The 17,144-nt window shown below is 34.3% G+C and overlaps 1 protein-coding gene across 1 annotated transcript in view; it reads left to right on the top strand.

The window, feature by feature from the left end:
• Positions 1 to 12,629, top strand: part of LOC109048726 (neurotensin receptor 1 (high affinity)) — a 31,668-nt gene extending 19,039 nt beyond the window's left edge. The window contains 2 exon segments of the mRNA XM_042750926.1: positions 6,001 to 6,085; positions 9,776 to 12,629. Coding sequence (XP_042606860.1) covers positions 6,001 to 6,085; positions 9,776 to 10,025 — 335 coding nt within the window. The 3' untranslated portion in view covers positions 10,026 to 12,629.
• Positions 12,630 to 17,144: the final 4,515 nt, after the last annotated feature.

The raw sequence follows: 17,144 nt of genomic DNA, 5'->3' as shown, positions 1-17,144 counted from the left end.
TTCTAATATTTTTAAATGTACTAAATTACCGCTTCATCATTGCAAATATAAGTTTATTTATGTATAATTTAGTTTATCATAAATTCTTGTCAGTGCCTTCAGTCAGTACATATTTCAAATATAATATAATAAATTCTGAAACATAAAAATAAGTTTTACCTACGTGGGTCAAAACAATAATTACATTATATAAATTAAAATGTTAATACATTTTCATTTAGATGCAATTAACAAATAAAATGCAGTTTAGTGTCCAAAAACATTAAATTCTCTTCATATTATTTTAAAGTGTATTATTCATAATAAGGACTCTATTAAAAAGTATGCTAAAATTAATTCTTTTTCACAAAGATTTTGTGCACAAAGTTTTACTTAAAACAAATTTTGTGTTTGGAGTTAAAAAAAATGGAAAATGTCTCAAAAAGTTCCAGAAATGGACTTCAAGTGAATTTTCAAGTGAAAATTAAAAAAAAAAAAAAAAAAAACAAAAAATAAATTCTTCTCATTTCTACATGTGTGATTATATCAGTTTTAAAATCCTGCCTGTGGTTAGAAGTATTAAATGCATGTTCTCTCATGTTCTCTCACACTTGACCTTGTTGTTTACCTTCTCTTCTCACTGTTTTCGATAATGCAGTGTCTGAAAGATTCAGCAGAGTTTGTTAAGAATCAAGCAATCTGCCCCTAAACTCCTCATCTGTCAGCGTGACAGCGTGGGTGGGTGAGGTGATCCATAGTTGATGTAAGAGCCTGCAAATGGCTAACTGAAAGACTCTAATTAAGGCAAATCTGCAGAGGACACTTTCTTGTGCCCGGCAGGTTCGTACAGGGTCAGAGCGTGTTGGCTTTGGTTTCATCCATTATTCTCAATTTATCTAATGTCGTCTCCACTTGCTTCTACTTCATCTGAATTTGAATGTATATAGAGTGCTGTTAAGGTTCAGAATCAGAATTACTCACTTTCATTCTTGAACTGGATTCAAAGCAGGCACTTAGTGAGACATCTACAGAAGTTCATAGCAGTAAATCTGCATAAAAGCTCTGGTGATGTTCTGTATTCAAAGTTCTATAAAGAAAAAGAACAAATATTTTTCATATTTGAAATGTTGGCCAATATTGATAGGATAGCATCTTGCAGTTGATGGAGATTCGTGGGATGCACATCCAGGGCAAATCCAGGGTTCCACCACATCCCAAAGATGCTCTATTGGGTTGAGATCTGGTGACTGTGGGGGCCATTTTAGTACAGTGAACTCATTGTCATGTTCAAGAAACCAGTTTGAAATGCTTTGTGACATGGTGCATTATCCTGCTGGAAGTAGCCATCAGAGGATGGGTACATGGTGGTCATAAAGGGATGGACATGGTCAGAAATGGTTCCCATTCTGACATTCAGTTTGGAGTTCAGGAGATTGTCTTGACCAGGACCACACCCCTAAATGCATTGAAGCAACTGTCATGTGATTGGTTGATTAGATAATTGCATTAATGAGAAATTGAACAGGTGTTACTAATATGTGCATAACAGATAAAATAAATAAATCTTATACAATCCAAAGTATACTATATAAGTAACAGTATATTTTAAGGACCAGTCACTATTAACTAGCTGCTTTTTAGCATGCATATTGGCTGTTTATTAGTATTTAAAAAGCACATATTAATGCCTTATTCTGCATAACAATATTTTAGATCCCTTAACCCAACTCCATACCTAAACTGAAAAACTACCTTACTAAATATTAATAAGCAGCAAAGTAATAGTTTGTTGAGGCAAAATTATAGTTAATTGTTAGTTAACAGTAAAAAACAACACAATGCTCAGTTAAATGTGGATAAAATGGGAGGAACATTTCAAGAACTATTTAAACTAAATAATTCTACAGAATATCAACAGAATAAAGTTAAAGGAATGTGTATATAGAATTTTGAAGATTACAGACATAATTGCTGATAAAATATTTAAGCAATTATTGCTAGAAATTGCAACTTATGTTTTAACTTTGCATCTGTTGTGATGGTCTGGACATTTTTCTTTAGTGTGCATATTTATAATTAGTCTGCAGTTACTTTGTTTCATTGTGTTACATTTATAAATTTCTGCCTGATTTATTAGCTATAAGTGTTACTTTTTTTCTTTACTATGAAGTGTGTCCTATATAAAGTTGCCCTGCTTCAGCTCATTCTTCTTGATTGTTAAGATAGAATTTTTTTTTTTTTTTTTTTTTTTTTACAAAACTTTGTAAGGAAATTTCAGTGTTAAATGAATATAAGGAAATAGCTTCTTAGTGACTGCATTTAAGAAAAAAGGTCCTTAAAGATGGTATCTGGCTGTATGACAGCATTTAGAAGAGACAAAGCCAAACAGCTTGCAGAAAGACATAATGACTTATGAATTCACATTTCTAGAGAGAGTGAAAGAGAGAGGAAGATCTATTCTCATTTGCAGTGTGACTAGGTGCTCATCTCGACCCTGTGCTAGAACTGTGACAGGAAGCGTCACTCTGACTGAGAACAGGAAGCAACATCTCTGGCCCTTTTCAGATGCTAATAATTGCTTCCCACTAGATATTATACACCATTTTGTTTTTTCTCACACAAATGTGCCTTACACAAGCTCCATGAATAATTTAAGTTGCATTTGGTTAATGAGTCTTAATCTGCTAAATGATACTGACCCCCACCGCATAGAAAAAAAAATGAAAGTGGCAAAATTTAATGGACAAAATTCTCAATAGCACTGCATAATTACCATATTCATAACCTAAAACAATAGAGCTAATTAGTTCTTATCAAAGCACAGCACCAGGCAAGATTTTTGTCATCTGTTACTGCATTTATGTATCTACTGATTTCAAATGAAATCAACACAGACTGGTGCAAAAACATGAGATGGACAAGCTTATTTTTTGTTTCAGGCAGCTCCTGATACACATTGAAAATACAGCATTATTGTGTAGACAGCATGTGTTTGTAAGCTGTACACATCATTTATTTGAGTCGACAGCGCTGTCTGAGGCAGTCAGTGTTTTGCTGCTGTGTAAAGGGCATAATCCTCTTCTGTGTGATCTGTCACTGATAGGTATTTATTTTTCTTTATAAAGCCAAAGCTATTGGGAGGAGCGAGATCAGCCAGGCTTTGAGAACAAATAAAATCTGACTGCCTTTTGAAACACACACACACACACACACACACACACACATATATATATTCATATATCACACATGCATGTACCCAAATGCCTTTCATTTCAAAGTTAATCAGACAAATGTGTATTCATGATTGAATTTCTAGAATTTCATCCATGGCTGTGGTCCAACATCGTCCTGACACATTAACATTCAGATACAGAGTGACTCACTCGTTTAATGCTCCATTAGTGATAAGATAAGGAGATAGACAGGTGGAATGAGGAGAAAATGAAATTCATCAAAGAAAACAAGATCATTTAGAGTGGTGGTGAAGGATTCAAATTAACCGCAGTGAAAGAGTTACAGCCAAATTGCCTAAAGCAGTCGGCCATTTTGCTGCAGTTTGCTGAAATGATTTACAAAAATGTTACATAAGAATATTCACTTTTATGAACTTTTTTACTTTGATAATGTGAGGGGCAGAGACTTGTGACTCTCGTAATTATTTTACTGTTCTAAATTTTATGCGTCTCAATAAATGATCAAAAGAAAGGAAAAGCTTCCACTCCAATGTGATTGCTGGTGGTGGAAACCCCTGATAACTGAGACTGATTGCCATTTTCAAAAGAAACAAACTGCTTCCTTCTCTTGGGCTTTATCTTTTAATTGCTTCTAGTCTCAAATAAAGAAATACAAATTCAGTTTGGGTAATCAGGAGAACCCTGGGCGAGATTTAATCATTCAAGAAAAGCAGAACAAAACAGAAGGACTGTTGCTCATATAATTTACAAAAATTGAGATTATATGAGTCAAGCATTTCTGCTGACATTTTAAAGGGAAGAGGAATCCCTCCATACTGTAAATCTCTCTCTTTCGTAAACAAACACACACAATTATACACACACAGCCATTTAAATCTCCATCTGCATAACTAGTTTGATCCAGAAAGAAATGAAAAGCCTATGGTTTTAGCAGTTCTCTGTTTTGGCGCTGAGAAATAAACAGACAGGGAGCTGTATAGTTTGGCTGTAATGAATAGATTTGCTTGAGGTGAACTAGTGCTTCGTTGTAATGAAATTCATTTAAAATCATCTGCCAAGCTTATATTCTTAGTTCCAGTATAATACTGTGACAACAAATTATTTGCTATTTTACTGCACAGAAGGTCACATAACAGAATATTTAATTATTTTACAGGAGGTAAAAGTATATGCTGCCACTGCTAACTTAACAGTCCTCTCTCAGATGTAGAATCAGAAAATGTGATTCATTTTTGTGAATCAGTTCATTCAGAAGATCAACAGACAGGTTAAAAAATTATCCCCAATAAAAATTCCTGTACTATGTTTATATTTTTCATCAGCTTTACTGCAGTTTTCCTATTTAAAATGATACACTCTTAAAAATAAAGGTGCTTCAAACTGTTCTTCAAGCGATGCCATAGAAGAACCATTTTTGGTTCCACAAAGAGCCATTCAGTCAAAGGTTCTTTAAAGAACCATCTTTTTCAACCTTATTTCACCACAAAGAACCTTTTGTAAAACACAAAAAACCTTTTATGAAACAAAAAATACAAACAGATGTTAAAGGCTCTTTATGGAACCATTTAGACAAAAAGGTTCTTCTATGGCATCGTGAAGAACCTTTATTTTTAAGAGTGTAGTGTCAAAGCAGCTTCCCCAACACTGAAACATTCAATGCTTAATTGTACCAAAGGGACAAATAAAACACAAGAAAGGTAAAAACTCTATATAAAAATAAATGAATAAATAAAATAAAACAATTAATTAATGTATTAACATTTTTACATATAATAATAAATGTATTAATATATAAAAATTCAAATATTAAATATTTGTTTTTAAATATTACGTTACATTGAAATATATTATGTAAAAAAGGCTAAAAACCAATTTGCAGAAATGATCTTTTTATTGGTATTTCGTTATAAAAAAAATTTTGACTATAATGATTACTAAATGCTCCTTAACATATTTAAACAAACAAAATATTGAATAAGAATTCATGTTTACTAGATCAGAGACAGTATTCTAGTACACGTTAACATTTAAGTTTTTTGTTTGTTTGTTTGTTTGTTTGTTTTTGTAATGAAACAATAAAAAGATAATTTCTGCCAAATGATTTTTAACAACATGAGCAAGGAGGGCATTAATTCCTGGAATATGTTAACATTCATATTCATATCGATGGATGGATGGCACAGATCCGTTCCAGGAATACATGATTTGTAATCTGCTATATTTGCATTAGTTTTTATTCATGAAACACAAGCAAAATAAATTGCTATGTAAAGCCATCTGTGTTTAAATTATGATATTCAACTGTCTGACAATGTGACAATTTGAATACAAATGGTTGTACATAGAGTATACACAGAAATTCATTCTGTTTCATGAATAAGGCTTATAATGTTGAAGCGAACTAAAAACAAATTGATATGGACATAAACTGTGAGGAAACAGAATCAAGAAGCAAATGTGTGTTGTCACTATATGAGAGATCAATAGGTTTGTGCCTCATACAAAGATACAACAGAGATTAGTGAGTCAATCCCTGCTTGACTCGGATCAGACCTGGAGGGGCGGATAAATTGAAATGGGATCGTAAAGAATGAGACAGATCAGAGAAAAATAAATGGCACATATAAAATTGGCAGACACAAATCCATTTCTGTCAGGAAATAAATTATGAGTCATCTGTTTCTACCAAATGTGGCTTTACATGCTGGAACCACCAGCAGAGCTCTTGAAAACTGTTCATTTACATAGACTATAGCACAAAGGTGGAAATGCTGCTTATTATGACTATGTTTTTCCTATTTATTTTATTTTATTTTATTCTCCACAGGTGCCGTGGTCATTGCTTTCGTGGTGTGCTGGCTGCCATATCATGCTCGAAGACTAATGTACTGCTATATCACTGAATGGACACCGTAAGTTTCAGTTCAAAGACAATCACAGCACAATACAATAAAACTGTAAAGCATTCTCTCAGATCTTCAATTTGCATTCTCTTATTGGACAACATGCACAAATGCTGAGCTTAAAGATGCACAAGTGTAACTGCAATTCCCGTCCAATATCAAATTCATCTGTTTTTAGAGACAAAGTTGCTGAAGTCCAAGAGCTTCTTATAAATAACATACACAGTAGCTTATAAATAACATATAAAGTAAAAATAAATAAATAAATAAAAATTAATAGTTATAGCCTGTAGCTAGCTCAATGCATACTACAGCTCCACAAATCAATGCTTTGTTCTGGGCAGCACCTACCAACAGCAGTGCACATAAATCACAATGCATCTGGTGGTGGTAGTGATTTCTGGGAGTTTTCTTCAATGATTTAGGGCCGGATCTATAAATCTGTGCCTTATGCTCCAACACGCAGCTTATAATTCATATAGAGCACCACTACATATGGTGCAAATTAATCCAAACAGCTTGTACATGTGATTTTTATCAGTGGCTGACTGCACACAGATTAATGCTGCGGTGAGCTTCCTCAAGCATATGCTGATAAATGATGGGACTTTTTTATGATTCAGTGCACACACCACCTCATTGGATGTCAAATGTCCAGAAAAACATGGCATTTGAACCCTTGCTGAAAAATGCATAAGTTTCGATAATAATTCAGACTTGATTTAGAAATATGAATGGCGCTTGCCTATTCAAAACCAGTTTAGATTAGAAAGCTCAGGCCCCTTTCTTTGTAATTCTAGAGGGCTTTAGAATATAATTCTATTGGGATTTTGGTCTGGAGTTTTGTCATTCACAAGGTGAAAAAAAACTTTTCGTTTAAAAAAGTAATACCCCTCGGCTTAACGAAACATGCAATTTAGTCATCAAACCAAAGATTTAAGGTAACTTATAGGGCAAAATTTAATATTGTCAGGGTGTTTGTTCAAATCCTTAACCCTAAATATGAACAGTAACAATAGTAATGCTTGTCCACACAATGAAATGATCGGTATGAGATCTGTACATTTTCGCTGTAGTATTGATTGCAAAGGTTAAAAAAAATAAATAAATGGAAGTACTTTAATATGTGCCAGTGAGCCGAGGCAGTGCTTGATGTTGTAGTACATTTGATGTTTTAGTAAAGCAGAAAGAAGAAGAAGAAGAAGAAGAAGAAGATGAGAAGTGAAAATATGAGAGGAATCAAAGATGTTATGGGAGGCAGTATTAAGTAGGGTATGAGTGGTTATGAACAAATGAATGAAATGCATTCCTCCTTTCACCACTCCTCCAATAACTCCCCTCGAAAAAACTTGAGAAAAAACAGTGTCTCTTCCATGGCTCGGTACGTTTTTAACTAATTTTTTTTAGTCTCGAGCAAGACTGTATGACATTCACGTTACATGATTTGACTGATATTTACGTAGAAAGGGCGTCAGCACACCACATTAAAATAAATGACGATTCATGTTTTCATAACCACTGGCCAAATTAAAAAATGAAACTGAAATAAAATCATCTTTGAGAGCAAGGGGGCCCCTTCGCAGCTTGCGGATTTTGCGTATAGGGAGAATCGGCTCTGAACACAAGCCTCCTAATGTCAGTCTACCAGTTTCTTTTTATGTATTAAGGTCTTTTCATTTATAAGAAAATTATGAGAGGAGACTCAGGACATGTGAGTCTTGCACGCACACATTTCAATATGACAAACTAAACCACAACAGAATCACTCTGGTTGCTGTATAATATTCTCAATCTCATATACAGCCAGTAAGCCACTGAATTTATTCATCATTCATTAAAATCACAGCAGAGATCTCTCTACCCAGTCGAAATGCTGTTTTTTTCACATGCAGGGCTCATCAGCAGTGCTGCCTTGGGGGAAATCAAAGGCTTCAGCCGGATGGCCAACTAATTATTATATTTAAAGATACATTGCATATGAATTATTATACTCATTATTTATACTTTAAAGATCGTCAAGCTGAAAGAATAGTCTTCAGATTTTAAATATTTTCAAGAAGTGTCTCATGAAATTATGATAAAAGCATATTACATTTTAAATAAAATACAAGTGTAAAATGCATATATGGAGAGCTAAAGGGCAGACATCAGTCTCATACGTCATCAGAGCCAAACTCGTTTTGCTGATGATTTAGTCCATTTGTCTCCTAAGCTGATGGCTGTCCGCTGGGTTTCAGAAATATAGGTAGTCCCTTTTATTAGCAGATGAATGGTCAGATATTAATGTCATTAAGGATAGGTATTGTTGCTGGCTTAGATGGCATGGCCACAGACTGGTTATAAAATGCCTGATGTATGTTGCACACAAAAATTGTAAGAGCTTTTTAGAAACATCAAGCCCTAATTTAATTGGATAGCGTACTAATTTTTATTGGCCAAAAGGGAAAGTTGACAGTTTTGTTTACAAGGTCCCAGGCTGTTACAATGAGCACTATCAAAGAAGAACTAGTTTGTTTTAAGGACTGTGAGCTGATAGAGATTCCTAGTGGTTCTGTCTTCGGTGGATATGCTACATATCATAATCCTGATGTGATCAAATATCAAAGGGATAATGGATTATGAATATGACGTCTGCCCAATGTAGTCAAAACCCAATTTCCTTTTTTTGTGTGCGATGATGAGTCATGAACCCAGGGGATATAAGATTGATCATGAGATTGCACTGAGGCAGGCCAAAAGCAACCTTCATTTGAAGCATTTCACATTAATATTACTCTCTCACACACACTCAAATCACTATGCAAAATCTTCTCAGCTGCTCCTGGAAAAAAAATGTTCTCTCTTTCAGCAAAACAACACATTCAAAATAATTACATGCAGCACATCAAAGTCATCACAAACAAGCAGATTTCAGTTTACTTGAGAATATACATAACATTTTATGTGTATATACTACAAATATTTGGAGTTAAAATTACTTTTTTATGTTTTAGAAAGTCACTTATGCTCACAAAGGATGATTTTATGTAATAAAAATAAAATTAAAAAAAGTAATATTGTGAAATATTTTTACAATCTAAAAATTATTGTTGGAAAAAAAAAACAGCATGTATTTGAAATAGAAAACGTTTCAAATTGGCTTTACTGTAACTTTTCATCAATGTTATGCATCCTTGCTGAATAAAAGTATCAATTTCTTTAGAATATATATTATGTAATAGATATGTTTTTCTGAATGTTGTAGGGGAAACTGTGGCAGAGAGAGGAAAAAAAAAAAAACTTTTTTAGGGAAAAGATAAAATACATATGAACTAACCATTAGTCATCTACAGCCATTAGCAGAAAGTGCTTCCAGTTGAATAAAAGCTATCTGCAGTATGTAGTGCAATAATGGAGAGAGAAGTAAAGCTGAACACTTTGATTTCTTTGAGAGCCGAGCCGCAAACTGAACCTACAAATAATTTAAAATTACTCATGCACACCATATAGAATTATGTGTCGTGTGTTACTTTATGTGAAGGGAAAAAGGGTTGGTTGAATGAAGATCATCGTCATCATGTTTATACCCACAGAGAAGGTGACTTAAAAGCACCCTATTTTTATCAGCAATTAAACTACATTTACTCACCCTCATAATGGCAACTCTTTTCTATGTAGTTGCTATAAATGGGAACAAACTGTATTTTTTCTCTTCCACAGAACTCTCTTCGATTTCTACCACTACTTCTACATGGTCACCAATGTGCTCTTTTATGTCAGCTCGGCCATCAACCCCATCCTCTACAATCTCGTCTCTGCCAATTACCGGCAAATTTTTTTTTCCACGCTTCGCTACCTAATCCTGCCATGCCGCCATAAGAAACAGAAGCACGTTCTCACCAGACACTACATCAGCATCTGCAGCAACCAGACCTTCTCCACCAGTGTCATCAAAGAAACCATTTACTGAATGCTGTCAAGATTCAGCCATTCCATTCCTCTATTTCACTCAGCCAAGGAGAAACTGCTGAACCGAAGAATGTTTTCATATTGAGTTATTATTACAAGAATTCATAATATCCATGCTACTGAAGCTTTTAAACAGTGCAGAACTGCACTGGCACCAGAGACGCATACAATGTTTATAGGAGGAAATGTAGCACAAAATACAAAGAACAATGTGCCGAAACAGTGTAAATACAAAAAAGCTAATGTATATCCAGTTCATTGTTTCCCATTCAAAGTATAAAATGTATATCTATGTTGTGCAGCTAAAAGTGTGAAAAGAGAAAAAAATATTATGAAGGGAAAAGACTGCAGAGAGTCGGTGTTGTGTACACAGAGTCTTTATATCCAGCTTATGTAATTTACCAACACCGGAATAACTGTGAAGACAAGGACATACACCATTTTGAATTTTATTTAATTCACTGGCACACAACAGGGGCTTTCAAAGAGGAGGCTGCTGCATTGTCAAAGAAGTGACTTTTGCTCGCAACACACCAAGACATTGTCGCCATTCCATTGCCTTAGCAACAGTATGTGCAAAAAGGCAGCACTGTTGTGTGCAAACTGGAGAAGAATACAGGATTACGAAAAAGAAATGATTCTCTCATTCTAAAGCAGCTTCAATTGAACACTGCCTTGTTCTGCAATTTGCAGAGAGGGGAGAGTCTTCAGATTGCAATGATAGAATGTCTAACAGGCTCACTGAAAAAAACATGCCTCTACAATTTAAATTTTTAGTAAAAATAATTTTATAATAGGTATATAGTAAACCACTATAGGTGGTACATTATTTTCAAATGTAATACAGCATTAACCTGTTAGCACCACTCACCAGAACATTTCATTTCTATTGCTTGCCAAATTCAGGTTCATCTGTTTTGGGGAAAACTGAATGCAGTGTTAGCATTACTCAGTGGACATTTCAATTTGAACAAATGTACAAGGAGCTACTTTTCATTTTGCATAGATGTCGCCACAGGCATGGTTTTCCAATGAGCATTGGTTGAGAATATGTGTTGCTGAAGGAAAGCAGAAAAGCAGCATAAATGTTCAGCTCATCTCATATAAATTCTGTTCAAAGACTTGTGGACAGTGTTGAGATGAGCTTTATATCCAACACAAGTCAAAGGGAACCATTTAGAGAGAGATGAATGGACTAGAAGAGTTGATAGAGGGTCTGTGACAATGATAATAATAATATAATGGATAATAATGGATAATGGAATGTGATAATACTAAAGAAAGCCAAAGAAAATGGGAAGTTCAAGACTGCTGCTTTTTTCTTGTGCCTTAGAGGTGAAGATGAGTAAGCTCTCTAGTTCATGTTGCCGTATAGATAACTGATTTCCCATTAAATCATGTTGATACAAAGTTTGTTTAATGTTCCTATAAATGTCCTGGACTTGCAGTCCACCTGACACCTAGTGGTGTGGATGTATTTTGCATGTAGCAATTTTCAGTTATTGATGCCATTGACTGGTCACAATTAATTTAATCCTCAAGTATTCTAAAACAAAGTAGTTATCAAGATAAAGTAAGTAATATTTATCTGGTCATGTGATTGCAACATGGCTGCCCCATGATTTTTACCGTTCCAAGTAAAATAAAGCTTTTGCTAGGCTCCTAATATGACTGGATTTTTATGTATATACTGTATGGACCACATTTTGGTGCCGTCTTGAAATCCATCCACATGAACCATCATGAGTGAACTCTACAGAACATGGTGGATATTCACAGCAGGGAGGAAGCTGAGCACTTGAGCGGAGTTGTAGACCAGTGTGTTGAAGTATACTGAATGGAAAAAGAGTGGGTATGATGGCCAGGGCTATAAGGGTACAACAAGCAACATAAAAATAAAAAAATGAGAAAGTGAACGGTACGAGAGACCACCTGCTGAGACTGTAAAGAAAACAAGACCAATGCAGTAAGAAAGGTTAAAATGTTTGCTTGATGGCTCTCTGGGGTGAGAGCGAGCCATGTGGCACATCAAACAAAACCATTTTGTTTGGATGATCTGCATCATGGTCACTATGACTTTTTTTATTGTAATTTTATTGTTGTTGCCTACAAATCAATACCTTTCCTATGTAAGCCTGGAGTAAGGCTTCACTATAACTTCTTCTTCTTTTCTTTTTTTTGGCGCTAAACTGACTTTACAGTGTTTTAGATCAATAGTAATCAGATTCACAGTTGACATGCCTTTAGACTGTGCCTCCATGCTCATAGTGTCATAAATCACATTAACGAATTCAAAACTTATCTGAATTGATGTTGAATAAATCAATACAATGTACATCCCACAATTGAGGTTATAACTTTTGGTGTAAAAAAATAAATATGTTATTATTACAGTTAATAGTATTTGAATAGTACTATGTATTGGTGTTGATGTGTCTTGTTATTATTTCCTTAATTCAGACTGAAATTCGGATTATGTTGTATTCATTTTAATGGGGGGATAATTCTGATTAATAAATTGTTCAAAAGGCTTTAAATGTTTATAAAGCTTGTGATGTTTGATTTCTGCCAATCCATTATAGTCCACTAAAATTTAATGAGTTTGTTTTGCAAATAAGTGAATAAAAATGGAATTATGTTTTTCTTTTTCTTTTTTAGTATTTGTTTTAGTCAGATCATTAAAAGCAGTGATACATCTTTTCTCCATGTATTATTTGTGATAAATTTATTTGTAAATAGTATTCCATTAAAAATTAATTACAGAGGCATTATAGATACGCAAAATATGAGGCATTCTAATATTTTGCCATTCACTTGATTCTAATCACACACATGCAGACAAATGGCTGAGCTTGTTGACTTTCTCAGACTGTCCTCAGGTAATGCCCAGTCTGGAGGTTGTCTGAGGTCTGTGATGGATGTGATTGTTGTGGTGATTGGATCCCAAAGGCAGGAGCAGCACTGAGAAGCAGTCAAACGTAATTGGGCTGTTCAATCACTTCTGAGATCCTGCCCTGAAGCTGGGGGCATCCTCATAACCATGATAAAAATAAACCTTTGACTTTCTAAACTGTTTGACGTTCACAATCAAGAGAATTCAAGTATTCTCTAAGACCAGTTTGTTAGTTTTTATCCTATTTTCCACATGTGGAGGATCCTTCAATCTGGGAAAAACTTTACAACAAGGTTACATTTGTTAACATTGTCATTACAGTTTTTTACAATCGTTATGACAATACTTTTAACAATTTTCCTAAACTCTTAACACAGTTTGCCCAACATCCGTCTGTGTAGACTATACAATTAACATATTTCTTGTTGCTTTGACACAAAATGCTTTGTTAACAAATGTTACAGTTAACACAAATTTAAAATGCTTGAACTTATTTTACACACAAGCTCAACCAAGACCAAAACAATATTATTTTACTGCCAAATTTTCAAATGCTTTCACACTGTATGTCAGATCAGATAACATCATTTTTAAAACTAACTTATAGGCTGAAGTCAAAAGTGAACAGCTGTTCATATTGTGAATCAAAACACAAATATGTCTCCTGTATTTTATGCCAATGCTAATTAGCTGATTGAAACGATGCAAATACAAATTATGCAAATTACAGCTTATTCCCATCTAGAAAACACACTCAGGTGTTGAGGTTCTTTCAATCAAATGACCATATGATATATAGTAAAAGAGGACCTCTTTGGGCTGATCTTGTGTGGAAAAGTATTATTAACATTGTACTGAATATTGAATAGTACTGAATGTTTGTATATATTTAACAATTGGATACTGCAAAAATGCTGCAGTCCAACTGCAAAGGTCAAAAAGGTCAAATAAAATTCTAAATGAATAGCATGTTACAGTACATTCAAGTTATGTAATTGTAAAATCAGGGTCAATGAGAGTTTCATTCTGTCTCAGCATCATGTCTTTGTGCTTGAGTCTGGTTGAAACCTCTGGTGAGATTTGCAAATAGAGCCTAACTACCTGAATGTGTTTAGGTTTAGCAGAAAGAGTGCTTTATTTGACAAATTGGTTTAAGCTAGTGAGAATTTAGCAAATAAAAAAAACTTTAATCCATTTAGCAATTCAGAAAAACTGTAATAAGGACTAAAGACCTTTGAGAATGCCACCGTGTTTCTTTAATGTCCAGTGCAGATTCAGAGGCACCAGTAGTCAACCATTCACAGCCCACAGCCTATCCCTCCTCTGCCCAAATGGAAAACCATCATCATATCTTTACTTTTGCACATGTGCTTAATTACACATTCAGTAAGGGCAATGAGCTTGTGACTTTTCCAGCTTCATGAAGGGAAAGTGGAAATGAGCTTCTCTGAGATTTGCAATAAGCATGCAAATTCAGCTGGAAATACTTTAATGAGTTTATATGGGAAACTAATGTGATGTTTGAATTTAATGATATGACATCAAATATGGATGAAATGGACGAAAGGTAGGCAATCCATGGTAGTGTAATCCATGGTACAGTAACTTGCTCATAAGCATCTCAACAACTCACAACTCAACACAGGAGACTAAGAAACTGCTACAACAAATAAGGATACTACCAATACTGTAATGCAATTTGGCAGAGGATGCTGAATGAATGAATGAATGAATGAATGAATGAATGAATGAATTTATTTATTTATTTATTTATTTATTTATTTATTTACAGTAACTGACAGTATATTCCAATGTGTGTGTAGTGTATATTCTGTTGTTTGGTTTTTTAATATATCTCTTCTAGTGCTTTTCATCTCCTGTAAAATCTCTTTACAGTAGTGTAATGTAAGTAAACTTTTCTTACAGTTTAATACTGAATTTGACTGTATCTGCATCCCTCTATTTATGCTGTATACTGTAACAGACATTGACTAGCAAAAGGATTCCTATTTCCCAAAAGGAGGTTTTTGTAACACGTTTCGAATTGTTCTCACTAGTGTTCTCTAGGCAGGAAAATAGTCTGTGTATTTGACAAAATAAAACATCATCTTAATCAAAATATTTAATCTTAAAAAAGAAAACATAATTTTGAACAAAGCTATTTTATAAAAAAATAAAAATTTTAAAGTAAATCAACTTTTCAGGACACTGTAACATTTAAAACACATTTGACAATATAACCTACCCCTTTTGATTAAATCTAAAATCTTTTATATTTTTGACTCTTGGTTCTGCTTTTACAGTTTTTCTCTTTTTCAAACAAAAAATTCACCAAAATTCAAAAAAACAACAAAAAACCAAATAAAAAAAAAAAAAACAAATCAAAAAACTTGTGCAAACTTCAAATTTCCAGGTCAAAATCAAATAGTTTAATCAAAAACATGTAAAATTCTTATATTGTCAAATGTGTTTTAAATGTTACAGTGTCCTGAAAAGTTTCTGAAAAGTCATGTGTCATATTTTACAAAAAGGGGGTATTCTTCTCAATTCAGTGTTGATAAAAAGCAGGTTCTAATGCTATATATTACACATTGTGTAGATAATATTATTTATCACTATTAGTGACATTTAGCTACATAGGTCAATAGATCCTGTTATTTTATGTAATTAATACAAATCTGTCAATTAAGATGTCATCTTTGTGCATTTTTTGAATATGTGTGTGTGTGTGTGTGTGTGTGTGTGTGTGTGTGTGTGTGTGTGTGTGTGTGTGTGTGTGTGTGTACTAGACTTTTGGCATTTTGAGCATGCACTAGTCAATTCAAAATGCAGCCAGGCTTTGCCTGCTTGAGCATTAATTCCTCTGGGATTGTGATGCTCTGGCAGCATACTCTCCCCAGCTGGCATCCCCAAAAGGTTAAAAAGAACACAGAGAAAGAGGGGAAAGGATGAACAAATAAATTACTAAATCATGACCAGAAGAGGGCATGCTGAAATGTTTTGCTGTATCAAAGTCCTTAGGATTTTATTTAAGATTTACAAATCCCTCATGATTTATTTGCCTGAATGCTTGTTTAGTACTGGGTGCACTGAATATTATTTTTTTTATTATTTTTTTATTAAAGTGGCTAGTTTTAAACATCAAATGTCTGTATCACTCCAGTTAAATGGTGATAACTAATATAATGATAACTAATATTTTAACTGTCTTCCATTAGTTTAGCCACCTCCTTTCTTTGATTGTTTGAGTTGGGGAAATATTAAAGAGTTTCAGGCCTTCATTTGCATCCTATTCATGGAGTGTGCCATATGTAGAGCTGTAAGCAGAAGGCCATTTCAAAGTCTCAGCCTGTGTATGTGTGTGCATGATTGCACTTCTCTCCCTAAGGGTGATAGGATGCAACAATGTGTCACAAGGAAACAATCTGTCAGCTCAGATCAATATTTCTTAGTTTTCCACCTGCATTGCAATGCTGCTATCAAAGCCCTTCAACAACAAGACCAGCACACATTCTTAATTTAACACTACAGCAAAGAAGAAAATTTATCTCATACCCGACCCTAAATTTGTCATGGGTTGCTGGGGAAAGGAGCTTGAAGGAGGAAGATAATCAAAAAAACAGTATCTTTAATAAATCTTCAGGAGAACAGGGGAAAAACAACCACTTAACACGACAGTGAAAGGAAAAAGAAACTGAGGAAAGGCAGGGCTATAAATACTAAACCAAACAATGGACTAATAAGAGCATTACAGTTTTTTTTCAATTGCTTACACACTAAAATTAAAACTTTCCCACAATTAGCAAAACCTTACACTCAAGGAGCGAATCACTGGCGTATATTTGCACAACTTTAAGCACATTGTCAGCTTCACACTTTTTGCAAAACATTACACACAGTGATTTGCAAAACACTAAACACACTTGTATGCATTTGACAGAAATTTATGATGATGTCATTTCCTTGCAATTTCAAAGCAAAGGCTTTCAAATGAACACACCCATGAACCAATTGGTTAAACACAGCCACCAGGTGTGCACAAACACTGCTGCTTAATTGTAGACACACCAATCAGGTTTAAGCACTATAAGAAAGCAACAGGTAAGTTCACCTGTCTTCAACAAAAATGGAAGGTGTCAGAGGAAGAGGGAGAGTGCGGATGAGGGGGGAATCCGGAGAGAACATGGTGGAGGGAGAGGGAGACCTGGAGGAGGGGTAGGACATGCA

The sequence above is a fragment of the Cyprinus carpio genome, chromosome B23 (assembly GCF_018340385.1).
Source record: "Cyprinus carpio isolate SPL01 chromosome B23, ASM1834038v1, whole genome shotgun sequence".
NCBI classification, from domain to species: Eukaryota; Metazoa; Chordata; class Actinopteri; order Cypriniformes; family Cyprinidae; genus Cyprinus; species Cyprinus carpio.
This window is presented reverse-complemented; position numbering and strand designations above follow the sequence as displayed.